Here is a 23,309-nt window from a genome sequence, read left to right as displayed (position 1 = left end):
TCTATTTCTCTCAATGTAAAAGCTGACCTTGACAGTAAATGGCTATAACAAACCAAATGGGATCATTAAAGGTACTGACACATCATGACTCAATAATGAGTTGATCAAAGTTCAGATGTTGTGCACTGATCATTATATTTTCTATTAATGCATGAGAAAATAACCCAAATATCTACTGTTGAGACCTCAGTTTCACACACTAAAATGAGTGCTCAAGTGCTGTACTGCTTCCTGTGCTTTGGTGGGACACAACAAGGCATCTCTGACATTGGCCACATGCTGCTTTCAATTAAATTGGATAACATAAAAAATTTAGCTCAATGCAGAAAAATGTCTGAATCTCTCAGGGGTAGTTGAGAACTTCAGCATGTTTATTAATGGATCAATTTGGTATTTTATTCCATTTGTAATTACTATTAAAACCAAGTATTAACTTCATCTAATTACACAAACTGATTTTGCTTGATTTTTAAAAAAGTCAATAGTAATAATAATAATATTAAAAAAATTTTAAATTGATGACTTTATTTCATACCATCTTATTGTTCATAGCATCCTACGCCCTCTAGCATTTCACAGAATCCCTACCATGAGCCCCAAGGTTCAGACCTTACTTGTTTTGACCACCTGCTGTTTCTATACCTACAGCCACTTTCTCTTCAGCAAATGCACCCCAGTTCCCTACCATCCAAACTTCTTCAAATAGCAGTTCATCAAATTTAACTATTGCTAAATCTGCATACTGGAACACATGCATTCAAATCTATTTTAAATGCTGCAAATCTCTTTAAATAGAACATTATTTTTGAAAGATCCCAACTGTAATTTGTTTCTACATAAAAGGTTTTATTTTTCATCCTCCATACAGCAAACACTATTAATGTTTCTTCAGTTTCTCTAGAGACTATATGGATTAGACTAAATGGAAAGTTGCCATGACAACAGCACCGTTATTTTAGGTATTAGAAATCCATGCCAAGTTAAATAAAGGGCATCTGCATGGCCAAGAACAAGTTTTCTAACTGCTGTGACAGCCAACAATAAACGTCAGTGTCATTTAAAAAGTTCTAGAACTGGAGAATTAAGCCTTAAAACAAGAATGAAAAACAATTACAGCACAATAAAGCATCTTTAGGACTCTATTGTGATAATAATTTCTGACATCTGTCCCAGTCAGAAGAAGTCAATCTGACCAGAATAATTTTTTCAGAGTGCCCAAAAGGTCAAGCCCCACACCCCACTTTCAGAAATGGACAGGCTAAATCACTGAAGGTAAGAGAAGGGGACAGCTGATCCCAACTTTTAAGTGCTTCCATCAAAATTTGAAAGCCAGGGTGAGAAGACAGCAACCTTCACATCCTTCCTCACTGCAAGTGCTCCATGGTGTTAAAGAATAATTCACATGTGAATCTTAAATAAAAATATTTAAAAGTGTTACTCACAGATCATCAAAAGTAGTTAGGTGGCCCACATGACAACAGTTCCCAAGTCAGACACTTCTGTTACTGTGACATAAAATTATTATAAAGGCTTTTCCTCTACTTACAGGTCATATGGAGCATTTTTGCTTAAAGTAAATTATGTCCCTGCCCATGGCAGGAGGATTGGACTAGATGACCTTCAAAGACTCATTCCAACCCAAACCTTCTTAGGAGCACATGACTTTGTGTATCTTGCAATTTAAAAATATCTAAAATATAAGGACAAATCTAAAATTATCTGAAGCATTTAAGAAACACCTGCAATCCTGAGTACAATTGTCTGTGTTTTTCTTATATAGTTGAAAAAAGTTAGGGAACCAAATGGTCTGATTAGTTAAACTCTGAAAACTTGAAAATTTGCTAAAATCCTTCTCAGCAAGTTCCTTACAGGGCATTTTCCCTTACTCCCTAAACACAAAGACAGCCAGCTTCAGACTCACAAAACTGCAAGTTGTTCAAGCTTCTCTCTGAGACAACACTGAATTGTAAAGGTGTTCTTTAAAAGAGAAACACTCTGTACCCAACCACGGTATAAAAACAAACACTTGTAAACAAAAACTGAAAGGTTACTGACTAGCACTGCAGTTGAAAAAGATCACCTACCTTGACTCTCATAATAGACTTACGATGATAAAAGCAGCAAAGTGCTGCAATCAGCATTTGAAAAACATTATAATCCTTTGGCATTTTCAGTTCCGCTGCCTGTGGTTCCTCCAGACTGAAGATGAACAGTCACTACCAGCAGTGCTCTGAGGCTCAGCTCTTCAGTGTCACCACTGCCTATCCCCCTCCTCACGAATCAGTCTGGGACACTTCCCACTGCTGAAGCTGATCCCATCAATTCAGGGACTGCTGGCTTCCAGCATGCCGTCCAGAGAGTGCCAGAATCCTCATGTGATCTGTTCCACTCACCAGTGAAATCCTACTCCTCCAGCTTGGCACCCCTGCCTCAGAGATGCGTTTAAAGCATCAGCACAAGCCGAACTTCCCTTCTTGATGAGTTACAGTACCTGACTGTCTCCCAGCACTGAGAAAGGCTTAATCAGTTGCTCCAGCTCAATCAAGCAACATCTCTGCCTGCATCATCATTTATATACATGTAAAAGAAAAAAAAAAAGAGGAAAAGCAGTTGATTACTGTTTGACAACTGTAAGAACTGAGCTTTGGTAACCAAGGAAAATGGTAAGTCTGTTTATTTTTAATTAGGGAGCTTCTGGCAGAGAGTCCTTGAAAAACATAGCAAGAAATCAACCCTGTAAACATTGTCAGTGTCATTGTCAGGTAACCAAGGTACCTTCAGTATTTAAAACTCTCAGTGGACAGCTTTATTTTGGTGATAGTCCCATGGCATTGTGCAAACTGCTTGAGAAAGAAAGAACTGAATTCACAAACACGTCTGACTTGGCAAAGTAAAAGTAAGCACCACAACAAAATAAAAAGCAGCAGTTTATTTATGCCTGTGATTCCATTCTCCTGGACAGCACAGTCTATAGCTTATTGACCAGTCAGCATACTGCTCATCAGCAAAGAATCTGCCTGACATACCTCAGGGCTCTCTCAAGAACCAGGGCAAAAAAGAGGCAAGCAACTTGGGTAATTACAACTGTAAGAGACAAGACATCACCTCCATAGCAGCCTAATTAACAGATCTGGTGAAAGGAAACCAAATGGACTGGACTGAGGAGTACAAGAGAGCCTGTAACACTTAAGAATGAGAAACTTTGCAGAGATAAATCAATTATTACTGGGGTGGTACCAAAAATTATGGAAGTCACAGATATTCTAGATCTTGGATTAGGAATAAATTAATCCCAAGAAGTGGTTAAAATGAATAGTTGTCTTTTTCACCAGCAACAAGTATAAGACATAATTAGGAGGACACAAATACTTATTGATAGCCTCAGGTATTACTTGCAAGGTACCTCTCACCTAATAACAGAGTACTTCCTTCCCACACTGACTGAACAATGGGAAGTGCCCTCAGCCCATCCAGCAATAGGAACTGGTGCACAAACCAAGCAGCAGCACTGAGAAAAGACATAAAATGTGCACTGCCTTTCAAGGAAAATGGGATGGAGTGCCTACCTGAAAAGAAGAGGAAAGCTCAATGTTGACAACAAGGAAATAGAAGAGGGATGTGTAAAGTTCTCTCTGATCACGGAAGGTTTGCAGGTACCTACCACCAGGTGAAGCACCAAGCCCAGAATGCTCAGAAAGGTAGCCAGACTACTTGGCCATGTGTAGGAGATGTTATGCTAGAAACTCTTCTGAGAAAAGGAAAACAAGGTAGGAGTGAAAGAACAGAACATTAAATGGACTGCAAAGTAATAAAGCTGGCAAGAAAAAAGACTGGCCAGAAAAGAAGCTGAAAATACTGACTTTGAAGATGAAATCCTGCTGAAGAGTACTTTATGACCAACTCAAACAATGAATGAGTAGATGATATAACAGGAATGTGAAAGTACCCTCCTTTTCTTTTTGCACTGTGCTACAGCATATTTTAATTTACTTTGAGGTATTTTTCCCCTTCGAGGAACTCCACAGGATTGCTTTAGCAAGTAGCCAGAGAAGAAAAGATTAAAAGATACCATGCAAAACTTCAAACAAAAAAGCCTCAACTGTGATGCCTGTTTCTTGACTGAAATTTTCTGGTACTGTGGCAGGACATCTCATAAAGGACTGTATTTTTAAAGAATATTAATCAAATGTTCTCATAGTAACAACCAAATCCAATTTTAAAACTGGAAGGGCAGGAGGGAGGGATGATAAAAAGGGAAATGAAATTCAAGACTGCATGAGTCAAGGTGTTTTTGCTTTACAATGCTGGCAAGACAGTATTAATATCACACACTAAGGTTTCACTTGCAAGACCAAGAACAGAAATTATCAAGACAAGCAATGCAAACAGTAGATGACAAGAAGAGCTATGAGGATGACTTAGCTCTTTTGGCAGCAGAAACAGCTGACTTAACAGTGCAAATAAGGTGGATCACTTCTGCTCTGAAAAGAATAATAAGTTCCAAAAAGGAATCCTCTAATGGGGTTGGGAAAAAAAGGACAGGAATACTATGACCTATCAATGTGTAAACCTACACTGAAATTTGAACAAAGGTTCTCATCCATCATCAAAAGTAAAAGCTCCCAGTTTTTCAGAAAAAGGAGGTTTGGAGTGGCAGGTCTAATAGAAATGGTAACTGCCAGTTCCTTATTTCCTGTCTGCAATGAAATAAAGAATCAAAAATTATGTATGTTGAGAGAATGCCAGAAATAATGAACCTTAAAAGTGAATGCTGTTCAATTTCATACAGCAGCTGCTGATGCTTTTTATCAACAGTGTGACTGATAGGAAAAAGGATACTTTATTTAAATAGTAAATTTTAAATGGTTTAAAAACTAAACAAAAGGGATTTTTCTTTTTATTAAGGTTAGTATGACTTCTGCCTAGATAGCTCAGTGAATGGATGACAACCTTTGCAAGACACTGTGATACAGCAGTATGAAAATTAATATTACAGGAGGGAATCTCAAAGAGTATGTGAGAAATCTCTGGGTGACAGTATGGTATGTCCTGCCTGATGGCTATCATGACTGAGGACAGCCTTCAGGCTGCTCCAGTCATGCTTCATACATAGCTAAGGATTTACATTTTTAAATATTGACTCAGAAAAACAAAGGATGGCTTAGTCATATATTCACTGCCCAGGCCTTAAATTTTTTGCTGGTACTTTGGGTTCTTGGTCTCTGCACATGAGAAACAAACCTGTTTATTGTACCTTAGAAACATCAAATACAATCCTTTTGCTAAGTCATCTATTGATGTATTTTAAATGCTCTCCAGCACCAAAAGGTCAACAATCAGCTTTATTTCTTAGCTTTCAAAGATTCTTCCTAGAATCTTAAATTATCTGATAATCCCTTCATCTGTTTCTGTGGATGGCTGGCTAGATTCTTTTTCATAACGAAGCTTAATAAGAAAGGATTTTTAAGTTCATAAAAATCATGGCCAGTTCAAGGACACTTGAATATATATTCTGTGTTGAACTCCTAATAGCCCATTAGGAACAGAAATTGAGGAGTCTCTGCTAACCCCATCTGTTATTACAAAGCCTCTGAAGTTATTTAGGATAGTTTCATGGTCTAGTTTAAATTACCCAGCGTTCCTTTGACACACCTAAACCGTGTCCAGCTTGCTCACAGCACATTGCATATGCAGGAGTTCGAGGTGTTCACACAGGATAGTGCCAACCTGCTCATGGGGAATCTTCTTAGGCTGCCTTAATCCTACTGGACAAACAAGGAAAAAAACCAAAGTGGCTTCAAGATTCTAAGTGGCTCAAGTAAAGCAACCACACTGCTTGAGAATATAAATGCTAGAAAACTCACAAGCAGTCTGAAGTTACCAAAACAATCTCCAGAGCTACAAGAGGTTATTTTGAACTAAATATCAGTCATGGTCATGAGAGTGCTTAGAATTCACATACAGAATGATGATGATCTGTGATTTCATATTAGGAAAGAGAAATAATTTCATACTAAATTAGCTGAGGGAATTGTTGGTTAGCCACTTTGCTTTGCAATGCTCTATTCATTTAAGCATTCAAATCAGCCTAACAATATTCAGTGAAACACATGTAATGCTTTACATTTGACTGCACTAAATAGAAGTAAACAATGCAGGCAGGAAGCCAGCTGTAAATGAATGAAGCACTGTACAAGGGTCAAGAGCACAAATCTGATTAGATCCAGCCCAGAGCCAGCCCTGAGCACTGCTGCTGAACGAGTGACGTCCCACGGACACGTCCCCATTACACACGCAGGGCATGACCTATGGTCTGAGCGCCTATGGCTACAAAATGGCAGCTCTGGGCTTGTAAGAAAGTACAACAGGAATAAAGTTTGAAAGAAAAAAACAAAAGAAAATAAAGTAACTTAAATCCTCAGTTGAAACATTTTTCATTTAATACGTAAGAGTTCTTGCCATAACTAGTTGTTTGTTCTTTTTAATGTAAGAAAAAGTCAGGAAACGGGCAACAACTGATAAATAATTTGTCCATGCAAGCATCTCTACAATGCCCACTCCCAGCTGGTTTTAGCAGTAAGTCCTGCAGATATGTCACGTTGCCTCTAACAAAGCTCTGGGGGCAGATGCCTCCATATACAGGTAGTGCCCAACTTTACAGCTGAACACTTATTAAAGGGGATGACAACACTGTCAGAAGGTTTTTATCTGTTCCTAACTCAAATGTCTACAGGCACACAAAGTCCTGTCTCCCCGCTCATGTCCTACCATTCCTGTCTCAATTCTTAACAGAACTGATTCTTCCATGTTCTCTGAGATAACCTCACTTCCTGCATGCTGCTGTTGGTGCAGCTTCTGATCATAAACCAACAGATAGAGCTGCAGCTGTAATTACCCTTGTTTGCATTGCAAGGTGTGGTGTGGGAGAGGTCAGCTTAATTTCTTCCTCCTTTCTATCGTGGTTCCGTGAGGCAGTCTCAGAAATAAGCTGCAGTTGTACAGGAATAGTGAGAAAACAGAATTTGCATCTATTTAGTTTACACTGCTGTTTGAATAAATCTCTTTGAAAATCTGCCTTGTATAAAAACCCAGGTCTGCAGGTACAAGAAATAAATGCCCAACCTGCTTATGAGCTTCCTACTAGGTCTTAATTTGCATTTTAAGACATCCAAATGCCTTTGAGATTTATATGTTTTAGTAAAGAAAGATCAAATTTTTTCAAAGTAATCTGGCAGTAAGTCTGTCTTTCCTGCTAGGCACTTGCCTATGATGAATCCACCAGCAGGTTTAATTGAGCCTACCAAAAACTAGCATACGTATTCTGGAGCTCCACCTACTGTCTGCCAACCCACGTACAAACATGAAATAATTTTATAATGTCCCATCTATTATTCCTTCAATTTGTTCCTTGGACTGGGGAAAAAAAATTATGAAAATATATGAATTTCCTTTTCTTTCAGAATTACTTCACAGTTTATGGGTAATACCTTCTTCTCTCTCCTGCTGACTTAGCTGTCATTAGTCTAACTAGCTTTGCTGGCCAGCATACCAGAGCTGTCTTGCATATAAAAATAAGGCATTAAGACAACTGTTAACTTTAGACTTCTTTATTTGAAAGTCTCCCCAGTCCTGTCAGAGTAAAGTGCTTGTTTGTGTGAAATTTAAACCAATTCTAAGTATAATGGAAAGATGAAAAAAAAGTGTTACTTCTCCAGGGTAAGCAGACACTTTAAAATATCAGCTAATTATCTAAAATTCCTGAATAGCCTAAAATACTTCCCTTATTTATAGAGGATGTAAATTTTGGATGTGCAGCACTCAGAAAGAAAAGTTACAAGTCACTTGGGCTCTGTCAGAGCTTGGCTTTTCAAAAATCATTCAATGTTTTACTAACAAAAGGATTTGAGGACATGGAGGTAAATGACCTCTAGGTATTCTAGACAAGCAACATAACATTATGCTCCATTATTTGTGTAGATGTTTATTTTCTACAAATATCCAACATACAAAAATGCCAGGCGAACCTGCTCCTTTGCCAGCACACAGCAGAAGATGACATCCCAACTGCAACCTCCCAATGCTCCTCCTGCTGCCCTCTCTGCAGGCTAAACTGTATCTCAGTGTGTCTCCAAAACCAGGCAGGACAGACACACACAATGGACCAGCCTTATTTCAATTATTATCTGTAAACACAGCTCTGAGAGATGAGGAGCTTTACCTCTCTAGGTTTTATCAGTAAGAGACCCAAAATGCTTAATGAAAAAAAATCATCATCATCGTCATCATCTGCTTTCCACACATTATATTCTCACTCCCCCTTGTGGCTCATGTGAAAAATCAACAGTAAGGTTTGCATGGAGTTAAATATAAACAGCTGATAGCTTTTGCTATTAGTCCATCTTCAAAAAGATGAAAGCTATAAACCAGCCCCCTTTTTTCTCCTATTTCTTTGGCAAATAAATGCACATCACCACATACCCACATTTGCTTTCAGTGACATGGACATTTTGACTTGGATATATTATCAAAAGGCCAGGGTGGATGGGGCCCTGAGAAATCTGGTCTAGTGAAAGGTGCCCCTGCACAAGGCAGGGGATTGTAACTAGATATCTTCTGAGGTCCCTGCTAACCCAAACCATTCTGTGATAACTCAGCATGTGAGAGCCACTGGGATTAATACTGGGGAGAAAACAGGTAATTAGTTTAAAAACAAGTTTCACAAGATCACTAGAGATAAAATAAGACCAGTTTTTTGTACCCCAGGACTTCTATCCCGTGTTTCAGATTCAGACTTTTCCAGCTTATGTTTCTCATTTGTAAATAAGACCTGAGAGTAGTCACTGATCCTCTAACAAAGGTATTGAGAAGTTCAACTAAGTAGCTACTGCCACCAGTGTTACTATTGGTGCCAAGGAAATTAGAGCAAAGTAATTTTATAGTTTTCAACTCAAATATTAGTGCATGTAGTGGTTTTTGAGGACTCTAGACCAGAAATCACTTGAGAGTTAATGAGTAATACCAGAAGTAGAATACAGACATTAACTGGGTCAAATCCATGGTAAGATAACATGTAAGATTAACCATTAACATGCACAAAGATGCTTGCTGCTCTAAGAATTATCGGCATTTTATATTTACTAAAGTACCCTCAGCATTACAGAAGATGCTCCCATAAGCAAAATACTCTAAACTCCATTTTAGCATCACGAAAGGGGAACGTACTGCTAAAAGACTTCGTAATGAAGGCCAGAATAATTAGAAAGACACGATCCACTTGGCTCAATTAATATAAGGATTATCATTCACCAAAAAAAAAATTCCTTCTCACAGTACACTAACTTCCCTCCACTAACCCCTGATCCACAAAACCCCAAAACCTCAACCAAACAAGAGAACCCACAAACCCCATCAACCACAGAAAAAACCCAGATCTTAGAGCTAGCCAAGCCATTCAGGAACTGCGGGCTGGGAAAGAGCAAATAGCTCCTAACAGGAACAGGCTAAGTTGGGGTTCACTGCTCTAGGGAAACACGAACTAGGACAGCAGACTGAAAGTGCATTGTCTTGCCGAGCTGCAGAATCACAGTTCCTGCATAATTTACTGGAAGCACAGCTTACATTTTATTCATCACTTTGCAGCCAACACATTACAGAACTGCTGACTCAACCTTATTTTCAGAGACCAGCCTGTTGGTCAAACAAAATTCAACATGAGAAAATACTGAAACTTGGGTGTTATATTACACCACTAATTATTAATAACTGCATTATCTCAAATAAGATAGACTCCAAATGAACAGGGCAAGATTCCCACCATGATTTCAGGGTAATTAAATACTTTAGAGCTTCTGAATTTCAACAATATATATAATTCCTTAAGTCCTTTTTAAAAATTTTTTCCTGGGCTGATGAAATTTTTTTAGGGACAATTATCATACATACTTAAAGAAATAGTTGCCCTCAGAACATCTATTCTGACAATCTGAGAGGCACCCTGACAAAAAAAAAAAAAAAAAAGTCAACTTCCCTCTAGGGGAGGACTTCTATAACTTAATGACAGGGATAAGGGGAAAAATCCACCCCCCTTCTGATTCTGTGCCTCTTGAGAAAAAGCAACAAACTTCCAACAGTCAGGTTCCGATGAGAGTTATAAAGAAATTATTATGAAATGTGATTTGAATAACCACGACTCGATTAAAAATATCCAGTCAAGTGTTTCTTTTCCAGCAGAGGGCAGTGCATAACCAGCAACCACCCTTCAAAAATCAAACCGAAGGTTTCATTGAGACCGAAGACTACATGCATTTAATATTAGATTGGCTCTAACAGAATCTTTTATGTCTGAATCACACAGCTTACATACACTGTGGAGTGTTTGTGAAGCTTCTGTTCCTGCTATGCAGAGAAACATAAAAAAAGAGGAAATGTGTCTGTCTGAAGCCTTACTGACATCACTGATGATCTTTGAGTCAGATGACAAATCCGTGGTGACAGAGATGTGTAAAGTCCAAGTTGGCCACATGGGCATACTGCTTCTCTCCTCAAAAAACCACATTCCATCTGATAACTGCACCTTCTGTGATACTGCTGTGCTGGCTGTAGTTGCAAAATGTGTGGAAAAGAAGTCCTTAACCCACCCTAGAGACTCAAAAAGAACCTCCTGATCATGTGGTGCCTTAGTGCAGGCATTCCTCCAGCTCTGTTACTTAATGCTGTCAGCCAAGGCAGAAACCCAACAAATGCTGTGCTCACAAGCCCCAGCTCGCATCGTGGCAGGCAAGTCTCTGCAGGATGTGACACACAGCAGAGAGCAATGCACTGCACTTGGCAAGGGCTCCAGTGAGGTGGGGATTTCTCTGATATATTTCCATGTCTAAAAAAAGGCTGCTTGCAAGGAAATTTCACTGTCATCAGGAAAAATTATTTCCCAAACTGTGGCTACTTGTCATGCTGACACAGATTTTTTCCTAAACTTACATGCACACATATAAACTTTACTTTTGATCACACTCTTACTATAGTATCTTCAGTGAGTAAAATCGTGAGAGTCAAACACCCATGCCTATATTGGATTGGCATCCACAATATTATGAATTTGTGCAATTAACTATACAAACTTCATCAATAAATCTCATATCTTGATGTAAGTTCCCTGAAGTTGGATTAAATCCACAAAATACTGTCCTATTTTGCAAAGCTAGAGATAATGATAACACACAGGAATGTCATCAGAATTTTATTTTCAGTTGCACTAACCAAATCCATGATGAATGACAATAATTTCTATCACAGTTTGTTTTCCAACAAAACCAAGGAAGAGTAAAAATAGGGAAAAAAAATTAATACTGTGGGGCTGAGACAAGCAAGAATCCTTCAACAGAAGTCCACAAGACACTTTTTCTGCAGCTGGAACTTCCTTAAACCAGCAACAGTTCTTTCTAGTCTGAATCTAAATATAAACTGCCCTCATGACCATGCTGAGCAGACAGTCATATATTTTTCACGTTTTCCACTAATGGAATAAAATATAACTCCAAAATTTCAGGTCATAGTAATATTTATCAACTCACTGTTGATATGTATTTCTGTAATTATTAAGCACTATTTCCAGAGGAAATGCTTGAAAAGTTTCCCTGATAGGAAGAGAGAAATCTTTTTTTCTTCTCATCCAGATATAGCTCCAATGATTACAGCACAGCTTTCTATAAAAAGATCCTGCAGTATTTCTAGTGAATAGGAATGGGACAGAAAGCTATCTTTGGTTCACATGAATTTGATCAAAATGACTCACAAAAAGCTCTCTGACACACACTAATCTGCCAGCACTTGATTCTTTCTCCCTTACTGCAGGAATCTGTTCTGTGGATGTGCAGACTCAGGGTGTGGGAAGAACCTGCAGAGGCTACCAATGGATCTATTATCTGGTTCATAAAACTTGTAAAAATCTCATAGAATGTACAACGTGCTATTGTGTCCCTGAATCTCTTTCATTAATTGGGTAGCAGTCTGACTCAAAGCAGTCTGGCCTGTTTTCACTTCTACCATAAAAGGGTTTTTTTGAAAGAGCCATTTAACTGTGACCATGGTTTCAGCAGCACTGTGAATACAAAGGAAGAGTTGAAGCCATGTGGACACTTCAGTATACTCAGACTCCAGCAAATCAGTACATTTTTCATCCCCCATTAGAACCTGCTTTTGCATAATTAGCTCTCTTTATATCTTGAATTAACTAATACATCAATATTCAAGACACAGTAAACTCCAACTTGTGAGCAATGTAATTTAAAGAATTAGAAACCACAGTTCATCTATAGAGAACATTCTCTTAAAAAAATTATGATCAGTATTTTCTGTCTTGCATCTTGAACAGAATAAAACAGCAGAAAAAAACAATTTATTTTGCCTTTCCTCTGTTCAGAGTATTTCTGAATACAAGGACTTATTTATACTACTTTCAGTCACCAGATTTCAGCAAGGAAAGGTTTGTTAAAAAGCAAAGTGCTACACTCAGCTCTGAAGTTTACCATCAGTCTATCTGCTTGTAGTCACTACAGAGATGATGATGTCCTCACTGTGAACCAGCACACAACCAAAACCAGCACACTGGTCTGAGCCCAGGTCTTTCTGTAAAACTGCTTTTTAAATCTAGCTAGTTTAAAACTAGCTGTTTGTCTTGAAGAAGAGTAGGTATGACTGTGCAGCCTGATAAAGTGGGTGTGGGTGAAATCCTAAGTGAGGCTGGCCAGGACACCTGAGAACAATCAGTGCCCTCAGGGCTCTGACACGATACAATTTGCCTGGGACTGCAACTTGGGTAGAATTGCCAGCAGCCAAACTACCCTAACACAACTTAAATTCGTGCCATGTATTACTTTCACCATAATGTAATTCTTTCAAGGCAAATTAATCCAAAGTCTCTCTTCTCTTTCCAGCCTGAATAGCAACATGAGAGAAACAAGAATCAGTGTATCAAGATGTCACAATTACCATGTACAATTAGTTCCAGTGTGAGTTTTTTTTGTATGAGTGATACATCACACATGCTTCATACCCAAGTTTATGTGTGTTTTCATTCAGTATATCAACACTTCTCTGTTGAGAGACAACACTAACTATATTTTCCTGTCCACTAGAAAATATAAATGTGCTACTCAGAACTTTCATATCCTGAACCAGCAAAATATGACTCCCAAAAGTACTCTTGCTGTTTTCTCCCTCTTCTCTTATTATCCCTTTTTCATTTTAAGGTATTTTTTTACTACTTAAGCAACATCTGTCAAAGCCTACCTGCTAGCTCAAACTACATATGTACAGATTACACACCAAAGAGACCTGTGCAAATAGCAATGGTGGTATAAACATTGCTGCAGAAATCGATTTTTTCTGCTTCAGAAGGTTCGGGCTCGGCAGTTTATACCTGCTGCCATAATGTATTTGAGGATCTGGAAAATTTATAACAGTTACCTTACAGTAAGTTACAGAAAACATTGAACACATGCTTGCTAAAACTGAAGTCAACAAAGGGAGTCCAAGATCCTGTTGCTATGAATTCACCCACAATTTTTACAGCTAAGGTTAACTCATAAAAAAAAGTTAGAGGCAACTGATGAGAGACCTCCTTTACCTATGATTGACTGATTTCTGTGTAAGAACATATTTTTAGAAGCAGTTTTATTAGTAACCAAGACTTTACAGACAAAAAGCGTTTTGGGGAGTTATATTTATAAGAAAGCAATTTCTGCATATTTTTCATAGTTGTAGTTTGAGATTTCTTGTCTATAATTCCTGTTATAAAACCACTGAACTAGGATCCAAACTCAAGTTCACTAAAGGTAGGGATAAGAAAGGAAAAACTGAAAAAGGAAGGGGAAGAGAAGGAATTGGGAACCCTTGTGTTCTCCCTTATAAGTCTCTTTTCCCCAGGCTTTCCTCCTCAACATCAAAGCTTTTATAACTAAGCTTAGCACCACTGCTATTGACAAGAGTCCAAGACAAGCTTCTACCAGGAAAGTTGAAAAGCCCAGAAACCACATTTATAATACAGAACTTGCTGAAACAAGACAAGACACATATTGATGAACTGGCACATGATACCTCTGCCTTCCACTCAGTCACATTATTAAAACTGTAACGCACTCAGTACAGCACAGTGCGAGACAGTAAATTAAATACAGCAATTAACATGTCCACTATTTCATTGCCTCTGGCATCCCCTCTTCCACAGCACTCTTGAGAAGGCTTTTGACCTTCTCTTCCCTACCATATCCCAACTTCAGGCTGGGACTGAGGCCAGGGACCTCCCAACACTGAACTACCTGTTCAGAGCAGAAATCCATCAGCTGTTCTGACAGTCTCCTATGGCAACCACTTCTTGGACCAGAAGTGAATTTTTACCTGTAATTTCGGTAAGTATAGTGCTAAAACTGTAAACCTAAATTTGAGATTTTTATTATATTTTCAGATGTGTTTCTTTACTACCCCAGAAATCCATAAGCAAAAAAGACAACTTCTTTTAATCTCCTTTTAACCAAAGCAAGAATTTAGGCAGTCACCATGTACCTGTAAAGAAGCCCCATGTAAAAATGCAAGCTACACTCAAAGTACAATGCCCACAAGTATTTCACTGAAGTTGTAAGAAAACAGCTTGACATTCATATTTAGCTTCTCTGTACCAAAAGACAGACATCTGCACTATTTACCTACAAATAACTGGAAATGCTCTATCAGTGCTGGGTATAGACCAAATAAAATATTTTGAGGGTAAGAAACAGTACCTTACCTTGACATATTCCAATGTAGGATCCAGAATATTCTGATCTCTGCAAGGAAATGGTGCCGGGAGAGAAGGACAGAGAGAAAAACAAACAAAAAAATGGTAAGTCCAAATATAGCCTCATACTGAAGAGATGCATTAATATGAGCAATATGCTACTAGGTCACATTATAATCCTTGTTAAAACTTGTTGAAGCTTTATAGCCTACACTGTCTCATTTTTAACAAATATATAAATCACTGGTTTCTTTTAGAAGGACATGTAGTGGAGCCAATAGTACTTAATTTGAGAAATAAAATTAATCACACCACTTTAAGAAAAAGAAAGAAATCTTGATATTTCAACAGATGGCTGGAATACTTACTTGCCACTCAAAGTATCTGAAATAAATTTAAAAGAGAGCTCTCTCAATGGCTTTTGAATTTATTTCTTTGCTTTTATGTCTTTCCATTTAAGCTACTGCCTCTGATAGCACTGGGAGGGCACTGCTCAGAGGAAGTGGAGAGTACTACATTCACTTTCTATACATACAAAGAAGAAGTTCTCAAAATAATCATAATTTCAGCATCACAATTATTTGAACATCAGATAATCAAGTCATTACCCTAATCTAAAAATAAAAATCTCATCATAGGTTTTCTATACAGACAGATGGCAAAGGGCACTGAAGCCTAACTGAAGAGCCTTGCACTGTTACAACTCTTTCCATAAAATACATGTTTATTTTTATTTCTATTTCAAAGCATTTTGTATATTTGTTTTTATTTGAGAACTGGCAGATAATAGAGTTGGCAGGACATGACTGGATGTTTTCTAAGAAGCTGGGATGACACACGTGGTACTGCCCTTAACTACAAACATGAAACAGGCAACAAACAATGAAAACAGTGCAAAATTAGAGAGGGATCAGGCACTTGTTGCAGCAATCAAGTTTGCTGCGTGGACAACAGATCTCTAAAAATTTAGAAACAGGATCCTTTTTGGTGGTAGCTGTTGCAAAGATGTAACACTAGAAACCAAATAACCAGCTTCAAAAATGTAGAATCTGGGTTACACTGGAATGAATCAATGCAGAAAACAGTCTCTGCATTCCCCATGTTGTTTGGAATGTAACTGCATATGATCTGAAACAATGTTATTATTTGATACTCAAATTTTAGTCGGGTTCCCTAACAGTTTTTAATCCAGAATACCAGAATACTGAGCTTGATACAGAATAATGATGGTGCTCAACTGTTCAGGCTGTATCATGTGTTGCTGTTTCATATTATCTCAGAATTTATCAAGGGTCAAATTGCATCTCAGCTGATGTTTTAAAGAATAAAAAGCTGGAGTCAATGGAAGTAGAATTAGGACCATTTGAAACTTTTTCCTATGCAATATACAAAGAAGGATCAACTTGATAACTGTATGAGCATAAAGCATGTGCAAGCATAGCAGAGAACACAGGGGTGAAGCACAGAGGAAAAAGAAAAGAAAGCTTTGAAACAGAAGAGATGTTTTTCTTCTCAATACTTTTCAATTTGACTGGGAAAAAAAAAATCCCATTTTTAATCAGTTCAGCAAAGTCATTAAGCACGCCTGATTTCTTCTCACATTCAAACGATCTGTGGGAAGTTGTTCCAGTACCAAATGCTACTGAAAAACTTTTCAGTTTAGTTCTTCACTTGCCTGTGGAATCTTTCAGGACAAGGGGTCTACCAGCACAGCATATGCAACACACTCTGAAAGAACAAACCTGCTTACTCTGGCAGTGAATGTGTCTTGTTATGGTCTGCATTCCTGCAGAATAGCCTTCCTACTGACTCCACTGCTCCCTTCCACCTTCTGCTACCAGGCAAATGTTCTTAGGACAGATCAAGCCAAAGCAAAAGGAAAGAGGTAGAAAAGCTTCAAGACAAAACAGTTTATTTACTGGTATATAAAGCAGGACATCCAGAAGAAACCAGAGAAAGTAGTGACCTGCATTCCTTTCAGCATCCATGTGACAGAAGTGCTTTGAAAATGTTTGGCTTTGGGAAATGGATGGTGTAACAAGTATCTGCACAAGAACTGTAGTATTTTATCTGGTAAGCAGACCCACAACAAAATGTACAAAACCCTGCCATTCATCCTGAGTCATACAGAAAGATGTTTATGTTGGAGCACTGTTCATCTCAGAGACCTGTCTCCTGATCTACTCTCTCTCCCCCATCTTCCCTTGTTCATCTTTGTGCAAATTTTTGAAGTTATTTTCAAGGAATGGTGACTTTCATTGATGTGTAGTAACTAACAGTAAAGACTAACTACTGCATTTTCCTGTCATCTGACTTCACCTCAATACTACCACATTACATACAGAAAAACAGATTAAGCAGTTAGCCCAAATAACTAGAAGGTAACCAAATAAAACTAACTCCTGAATCTCAGCTCTCTGTTGGCAGTGATGTTTCTTTATGCCATGGGCTACCAGTGAAGGACATCTATGTCGTCATGAAGATAAGAAAAATATAAGGTAAGTTTTTGCTTTTCATTTTCCCTCTCAAAGAATCTTAAAAAATTATGAACCCACATTCTCATTTATTATATTAGAAGATCTGTAGAAAAAAAAATAATACTTTCAGATAACTAACAGATCAGATGAAAGAGTAGCAGGTTCTGCCATCTCTTAGAATCGATTTAACTGAAGGTTGGTTTCAACAATATTTTCTTATCTTTCATCACATTTTATTACCTTTCAAATAATGCTAATGTTTGTCTTCATAAAAAGCTTGACTTTACAGCTGTATTCATTTGCACCTGTTTACCTACAACATTTATGATGTATTAGAGTCTGCACATAAGTCAACCAGTCCTGTGTAAACTGTGGGCTCACAGTTTTATTATTACTGGATTTTATTATGCATTTTGGTTTCCTAATAATCAGATAAGACCTACTTCCACTCAGATAAAAAGCCTATTTATAACAGAATGATGTCCCTGGAACAGAGAAGTTTTCAGAAGACCTCAAGCTGAGGTAAGTATGCAGTAGGACACACAGTATTGGCTTCATGCTCTTTACCCATTCTGCCACAGAAAGGAATTTATGAGAGGGATGCAAGCAGACTCCCACATCTGTTTTGGGTATTGCTATTGCTGCCACCTCTTGCTATCACCTCATTTCATGACAAAACAAAATCCCTTTCCAGCACGTTTTTAATCATAGGAACAAAAAAGAAGAAAAAAAGCACCTGACTTGCTACATGCAATTAAGGCATTCTCCTGAGTAGTGTAAATCCTCTGTTGCCTCTTCCACACACACAAGGTCTGTGTGGAATCTGTGGAAGCAAAAACACCCCTCCAGTAATATCTGACCAGAATCTTAGCCCTCATGATTCTGAGGCTTTTCCTAGCCAGAAACACATTCTCTCTAGAGACTGACATCTGACAACCCCTTTTTCACTGCTGGTTGATCTTGCAGACATACAACCCTTTAATCTGTCCCTGGTCGTCCTTGGAAATGATCTCAATTTCTTTTCACTCCAGTTTCAAGATTCTTATCAAGATTCTTCTGTGCTTTTTTTTCATGTATGGGTTTCTTGCTGTTATGGCCAAGAAAATACACAGAGCTTGCAAACAAGTGTGGTGCTTCAGCAAGCCCAGAAAGAGATGAAGGTGAGAAAACAAAAAATGTGAAGTTGCTCTTTTGCTTCCCTCTTCATCTCCCCATAGCAACATTTGCTGCAACAATGAAGTGTTTGGTGTCATCCTGGTTGGCATTGACTGTCTATGAGCAAGTAGTGAGACATTTGACCACTCTGAGAAACAACATAACTTCCCAGAAAATAGGAATAATCATTGTATGAGGACCCCTTCAAAATATAACTAGAGCTGACTGAGATGAGACACAGGGACAGAATTCAGCTGTTACTGTGCTCTTTCTCTACTTCCCAACATATCTGAACAATGGCCAAATGTGTGGGGAGAATTCAAAGATTAAAAAAAAAAGGCCCTTTTGAAGTTGTCACCATGAACAGTCACTAGCTAAAATGAAGGGGGAAAAAAAAAATCACTGTAAGCAACTTGAATCACACTTCTGGTATGGCAAACTAAACACTGTCATACTGCCAGTTTCAAATCCTGCATGGATTTGAAGACAATGAGCAACGAAACACGAAAACTGGGTAAAGAAAACCTTAACATCCTGGTAACTAGTCACTCTTCTAAAATATTTGATAAAATTCTTACATAATCACAATCAATGCTGGAACTGAAAAGCTGAATCCTGGTGTTCAATCCTAACACCCATTATTCAGTTGAGTGCTAGAGAATAGCCAGAATCTCAGTAACTCAGACATCATCTGTTTTTCACTCTGCGGTTTGTCCAACAGTTCTCTATAGGACTGCTTCAATAAAAAAATCTTTAAGCAGACATGCTGTAATCTTTAGCTGTTTGATTCTATGAGAACCTCCATCTTTCTAACATTGTACATGACCTCCTCTCATTCTTGATGCTATAAAAAATCCTGCAGACCTTTACACACTAAGCCATATGAAGCATCTGCATTTTCCAGGCCCTTGGCATCCTCACAGAAAAATCAGCTACAATTATAAATTAGCTGTGATAACTTTAACAGAATTTCAGTGCAGTGCAGTCAGTGCAGACACAACAGTATCATCAAATTTCCCAAATCCTCCCTATCATTCAACTCCCATATAAATATTCTTACAGTGTTAGAAACTGATTAGCCCTGAGTCAGCTTTGTGCTACTTCACACTTTTATAGCTGTACCTGTGGGAAAAACATTGGGACACATTGCCAGTGTTTGATATATGAAAATATATTTGTCCATTTATTTTAAAGGGACTTTTCCTGGGGACATTTTCTTTTCTACCCCATTGAAAGAGAAATAATGAGAACTATCTTCTCAATTGTTCCAACAATAGTGCCAATGCCAAATCTGAGTGAAGACAATAGAGGCTCAAAGGGAGCCTGAGACCCTGAAAATGTACCAAGCTGCTGCATGGCTGCTAACACAGAACTGCTGTAAAATGATCAGATGGATCACATGCCTTCTTCAGTTTGTGTCTTCGAAATCTCTCTATCTCTGTAGATGTTTGAAATACACACTACTGAAGTATGAAGGTGCAAGTTGGAGCATGCTGGACATGGCATGTTTCAGTGTATGCAGCACAGACTGATTTTATTTGTACTGCAAACTAGAGCAAAAGATCCACTGATTTTATCCCCCAGCAGCTTCTGCTTCACACACGCACTTCTGCTGCATTCCTGAGGGCATTCCACCCTTCTGCCTCCAGCTGCACAGAACCATGGACATGACTCATTCCAACACCAGTGGAAACAAGTGCAAACTGCTATGACTAACTGTGTGATGACCTGCAGCTCACACAGGAACAGCAGGGACTCCAGTAATTAAAACTCCAGAAGAGATCCAATGTACTTTTCCTTGGATTAAATAAAATCTCAATCCTATTTGTTCAGAATGCCCCAGCAGAGATAATGTTGCAGCTATTTACATTTACCACTTCAATCTGGATCCCTCTAACTTGCTCCAGTTAACCTATTGCAGCAGAAAAATCGACACCATTTTTTTTACCTTTTCCAGAAGAATTTCTCTTTCTGCACCACACACAGTACCAGTCTCTACAACCTGGTCAAAAGCTCAGACTAGCCATCTCCATTCTTTTTCCTCTATTTTCCTTAACATTTAGGCCTACCAAAGACAAAAAACTCTGTCCTTCAAAGCCCTTCTTAAATCTTTTATCCCAAGACCTATTCTATGAAAGTAATGGTTGGGCAGCAAGACTATTGCTTATCCAAAACAGACACTGTAACTACAAACTGGATTATAATATGTGCTGTTGCCTTTATGTATGTGCTGTTGACTTATATCTTCAGCTGGCAATTCTTTACAATGAGTGTTTCAGTTGCTGTACAGTTATCCTGAATCCAGTGCCACAAAATTTTAGGTGTTCAAAATCAATATAAACTTACTAAATGAATATGGCATATTCAAAAAAACCCCACTGACCAACGTTCAGTAGAATCAGTGTCTTCATTATTAATCTGAAATGCATCTAACTCTAGGTACACTTTTTTAACAAAGTATGGTTTTCCCCCTGCAAATAGATCTTTCAGGAATGTGTATTTGGACTGAAGCACAAGAATACTAATACCAAGTTTTAGCACTGAAGAAGACAATAGTGGGAGGAAGAACTGTCCTCCCTGTCTGTTCCCTCAGCCCACTTAAGAAAGCTCATCACATCAGATGCCTCTCTGCATTGGATATGGCAAGTCACCATTAGGAATATGCTCCCCTATGTAACATTTAACTACTGTTTAGAGCATAAAGGGGCAGAAATGAAACCAAATGCTCACATATGAACAGGAGGCAGGATGAGGAAGCAATATAGCCCTTATTACAACTGAATAGGGCACTCCATAACACTTACAAAAGAGACCAGAAAACAGCAGAGGCAAGGAAGGAACTTTGGGTGTGACAGAAGGAGTAATTCAAGAAACTTCCCACCACATATAGTGTCCTCTGCTCAAAGAATAAACAGCCAGAAAAAAAAAAGTTTTCAGGAAGTTTTTGAAAAACAACACTGACAAATTTTGATAGGGGCTTTGAGGGATTTGGGCTCAAATTTACCTGGCAAGTCGCTCATTAACAATAAGGTTATGATCCCACAATTAATTTCAAATGATGATACAACTGTGTTCATCCCATAAGGGACTTCAGTTCCTCTGCTCAGAAGCTGAAGGACTGTGGTTTAATTCATCTTTAATGCTGGAGAGATGGTCTCTCTTTTTGAAACATTTAATCCTGTTTTCCTCATTTCCCTCTCTGAAGATCCCACATAGATTTCCAAAATCCCCATAAAAATCTAGAAGTGGAGCTTGGTTCTGCAGGCCTATGTCCACCAAGCAAAGAAAGAGGATGTGAGCATCAAATGGGAACAAAGGGGTGAAGTAGAACTTCACAACAGAATAATGTGATCCCAACAAAGGCTAGAAGGGCTAAAAAGAAAAGGTAGACAAGCCAAAACAGAACAAAGCCCTGGAGTTAAAGGATAAGAGGATTTGAAACTGAATGTAGGCAGATAACAGTAGCTATTCTCTGCTTATCCAACACAGCATTCCTTCTACCACAAACATCTCCCACCTTTAGTGGGTAGCTCTGCTCCACCTCTGAGACAGCAGAGATCTGCAGGTGCACGTGTGAACAGGACAAACAAGAGAGAGAATGGGAAAATCTGTGACAAAAAGCATGAAGTACTGGCAACATCTAAGGAATTCTTCAATTGGAAAAACCTGTGCATGGAAGAAGTCAATGAGATATTCACTAGCCCCAAATTCAACACACTTGTGTTACTCTTATTAAAGAAACACAAACACATATAAACATTTTGGTTCAGGTTTTTTAAAAAACAAAACTCACACTAAGAGGTAGTTTCAGGCCTTACACCAAAACTGTAACTATTTTTACTTTCAAAATTCTGTGCATTTATAAAAACTCCTCCCACCTTATCCTAAAATTTAAAAGGGAACCAAGACACTGGTCTTCTTCCTGGTAATCTTGCAAATATTTTCAAACTTGAAGAACTACACTGAATTTCATAAACAAAAACCCCCCAGTATTACTCACTTTACTCCCCACACGAAACATACAAAATATTTATTTTACTTGATATATTAAAACATTGATAAAAAATATTTTTCATTTTCAAAGTGCACCGAATCATTCAAGTGTACATACAGTATTAATATAAAAAACGTAGCACAAATTCAAATTAAAATTATCCAACAAATCATGTTTTCAAAATACTAATTAGAAAAAAATAAATGCTGTCCAAATATCTGATCCACCCCTTTCTCCAAATCCAAAGAAAAGCAGAATTTGCAGCATCTGGGGAAGCAAACAGGCTGCAAATTCTGACAAGGATAAAGCAAATTCCTGAATAGTGTTCTCCTCACCAAGCACAACCTTGCCAACTCTTTTCCTTTATAACTCAACTGTGAGTTCAAGGACTTCAGCAGGCCTGATCTATTGTGGTAACACTACTAAGAGAACTAAGAGAACAGGAACAGTTTTGGGAAGGCAGAATTTAGTAATTCATAGCTTTATAATCCAAGACTAACACCTTGCCAACTTCCAAATGTTCTGCCCTCCAAGGACAAGGGCAAGCACTCTAGAGAACAGTGAGCCTGCTCAGCTTTATGCTGATGAAGTTACCCTGTTAATGTCAGTGGCATTAGTCAAGGTTAAAATTGAACATATTTTTATTTTTTCCTTGAGAGTTACATGAGACAAGTATGTGAGGATCATCCAGCCAAACATGCAGAGCCTTGAAGATCAGAAATTCAGAAGAGAACAGAACATCCTAAACGACCAGATAAACTAATCTACTCTACTCTCTGCTACAGCAGTACAAAGTCCAGTGCTAGATGAGAGCTGACGTAGAAAAACAAGAGGAAAAAACTCTGCTGACCAGTACTCAAAATAAGAGACTGAAGTCGAGCTAAATATGCAGTCACACACACTTACCATACTT

At 38.2% G+C, this 23,309-nt stretch overlaps 1 protein-coding gene across 2 annotated transcripts in view; it reads right to left on the bottom strand.

Moving 5' to 3' along the window:
- The window catches only part of BCAR3 (BCAR3 adaptor protein, NSP family member), a 75,048-nt gene that overhangs the window by 19,854 nt on the left and 31,885 nt on the right, over positions 1 to 23,309 (bottom strand). For both annotated transcript variants that reach the window (XM_058808757.1, XM_058808758.1), the window contains one exon: positions 14,780 to 14,819. In XM_058808757.1, coding sequence (XP_058664740.1) covers positions 14,780 to 14,819 — 40 coding nt within the window. The remainder of the gene's footprint in view (positions 1 to 14,779; positions 14,820 to 23,309) is intronic.

Source organism: Ammospiza caudacuta, chromosome 7 (genome assembly GCF_027887145.1).
Source record: "Ammospiza caudacuta isolate bAmmCau1 chromosome 7, bAmmCau1.pri, whole genome shotgun sequence".
Classification (NCBI taxonomy): domain Eukaryota; kingdom Metazoa; phylum Chordata; class Aves; order Passeriformes; family Passerellidae; genus Ammospiza; species Ammospiza caudacuta.
This window is presented reverse-complemented; position numbering and strand designations above follow the sequence as displayed.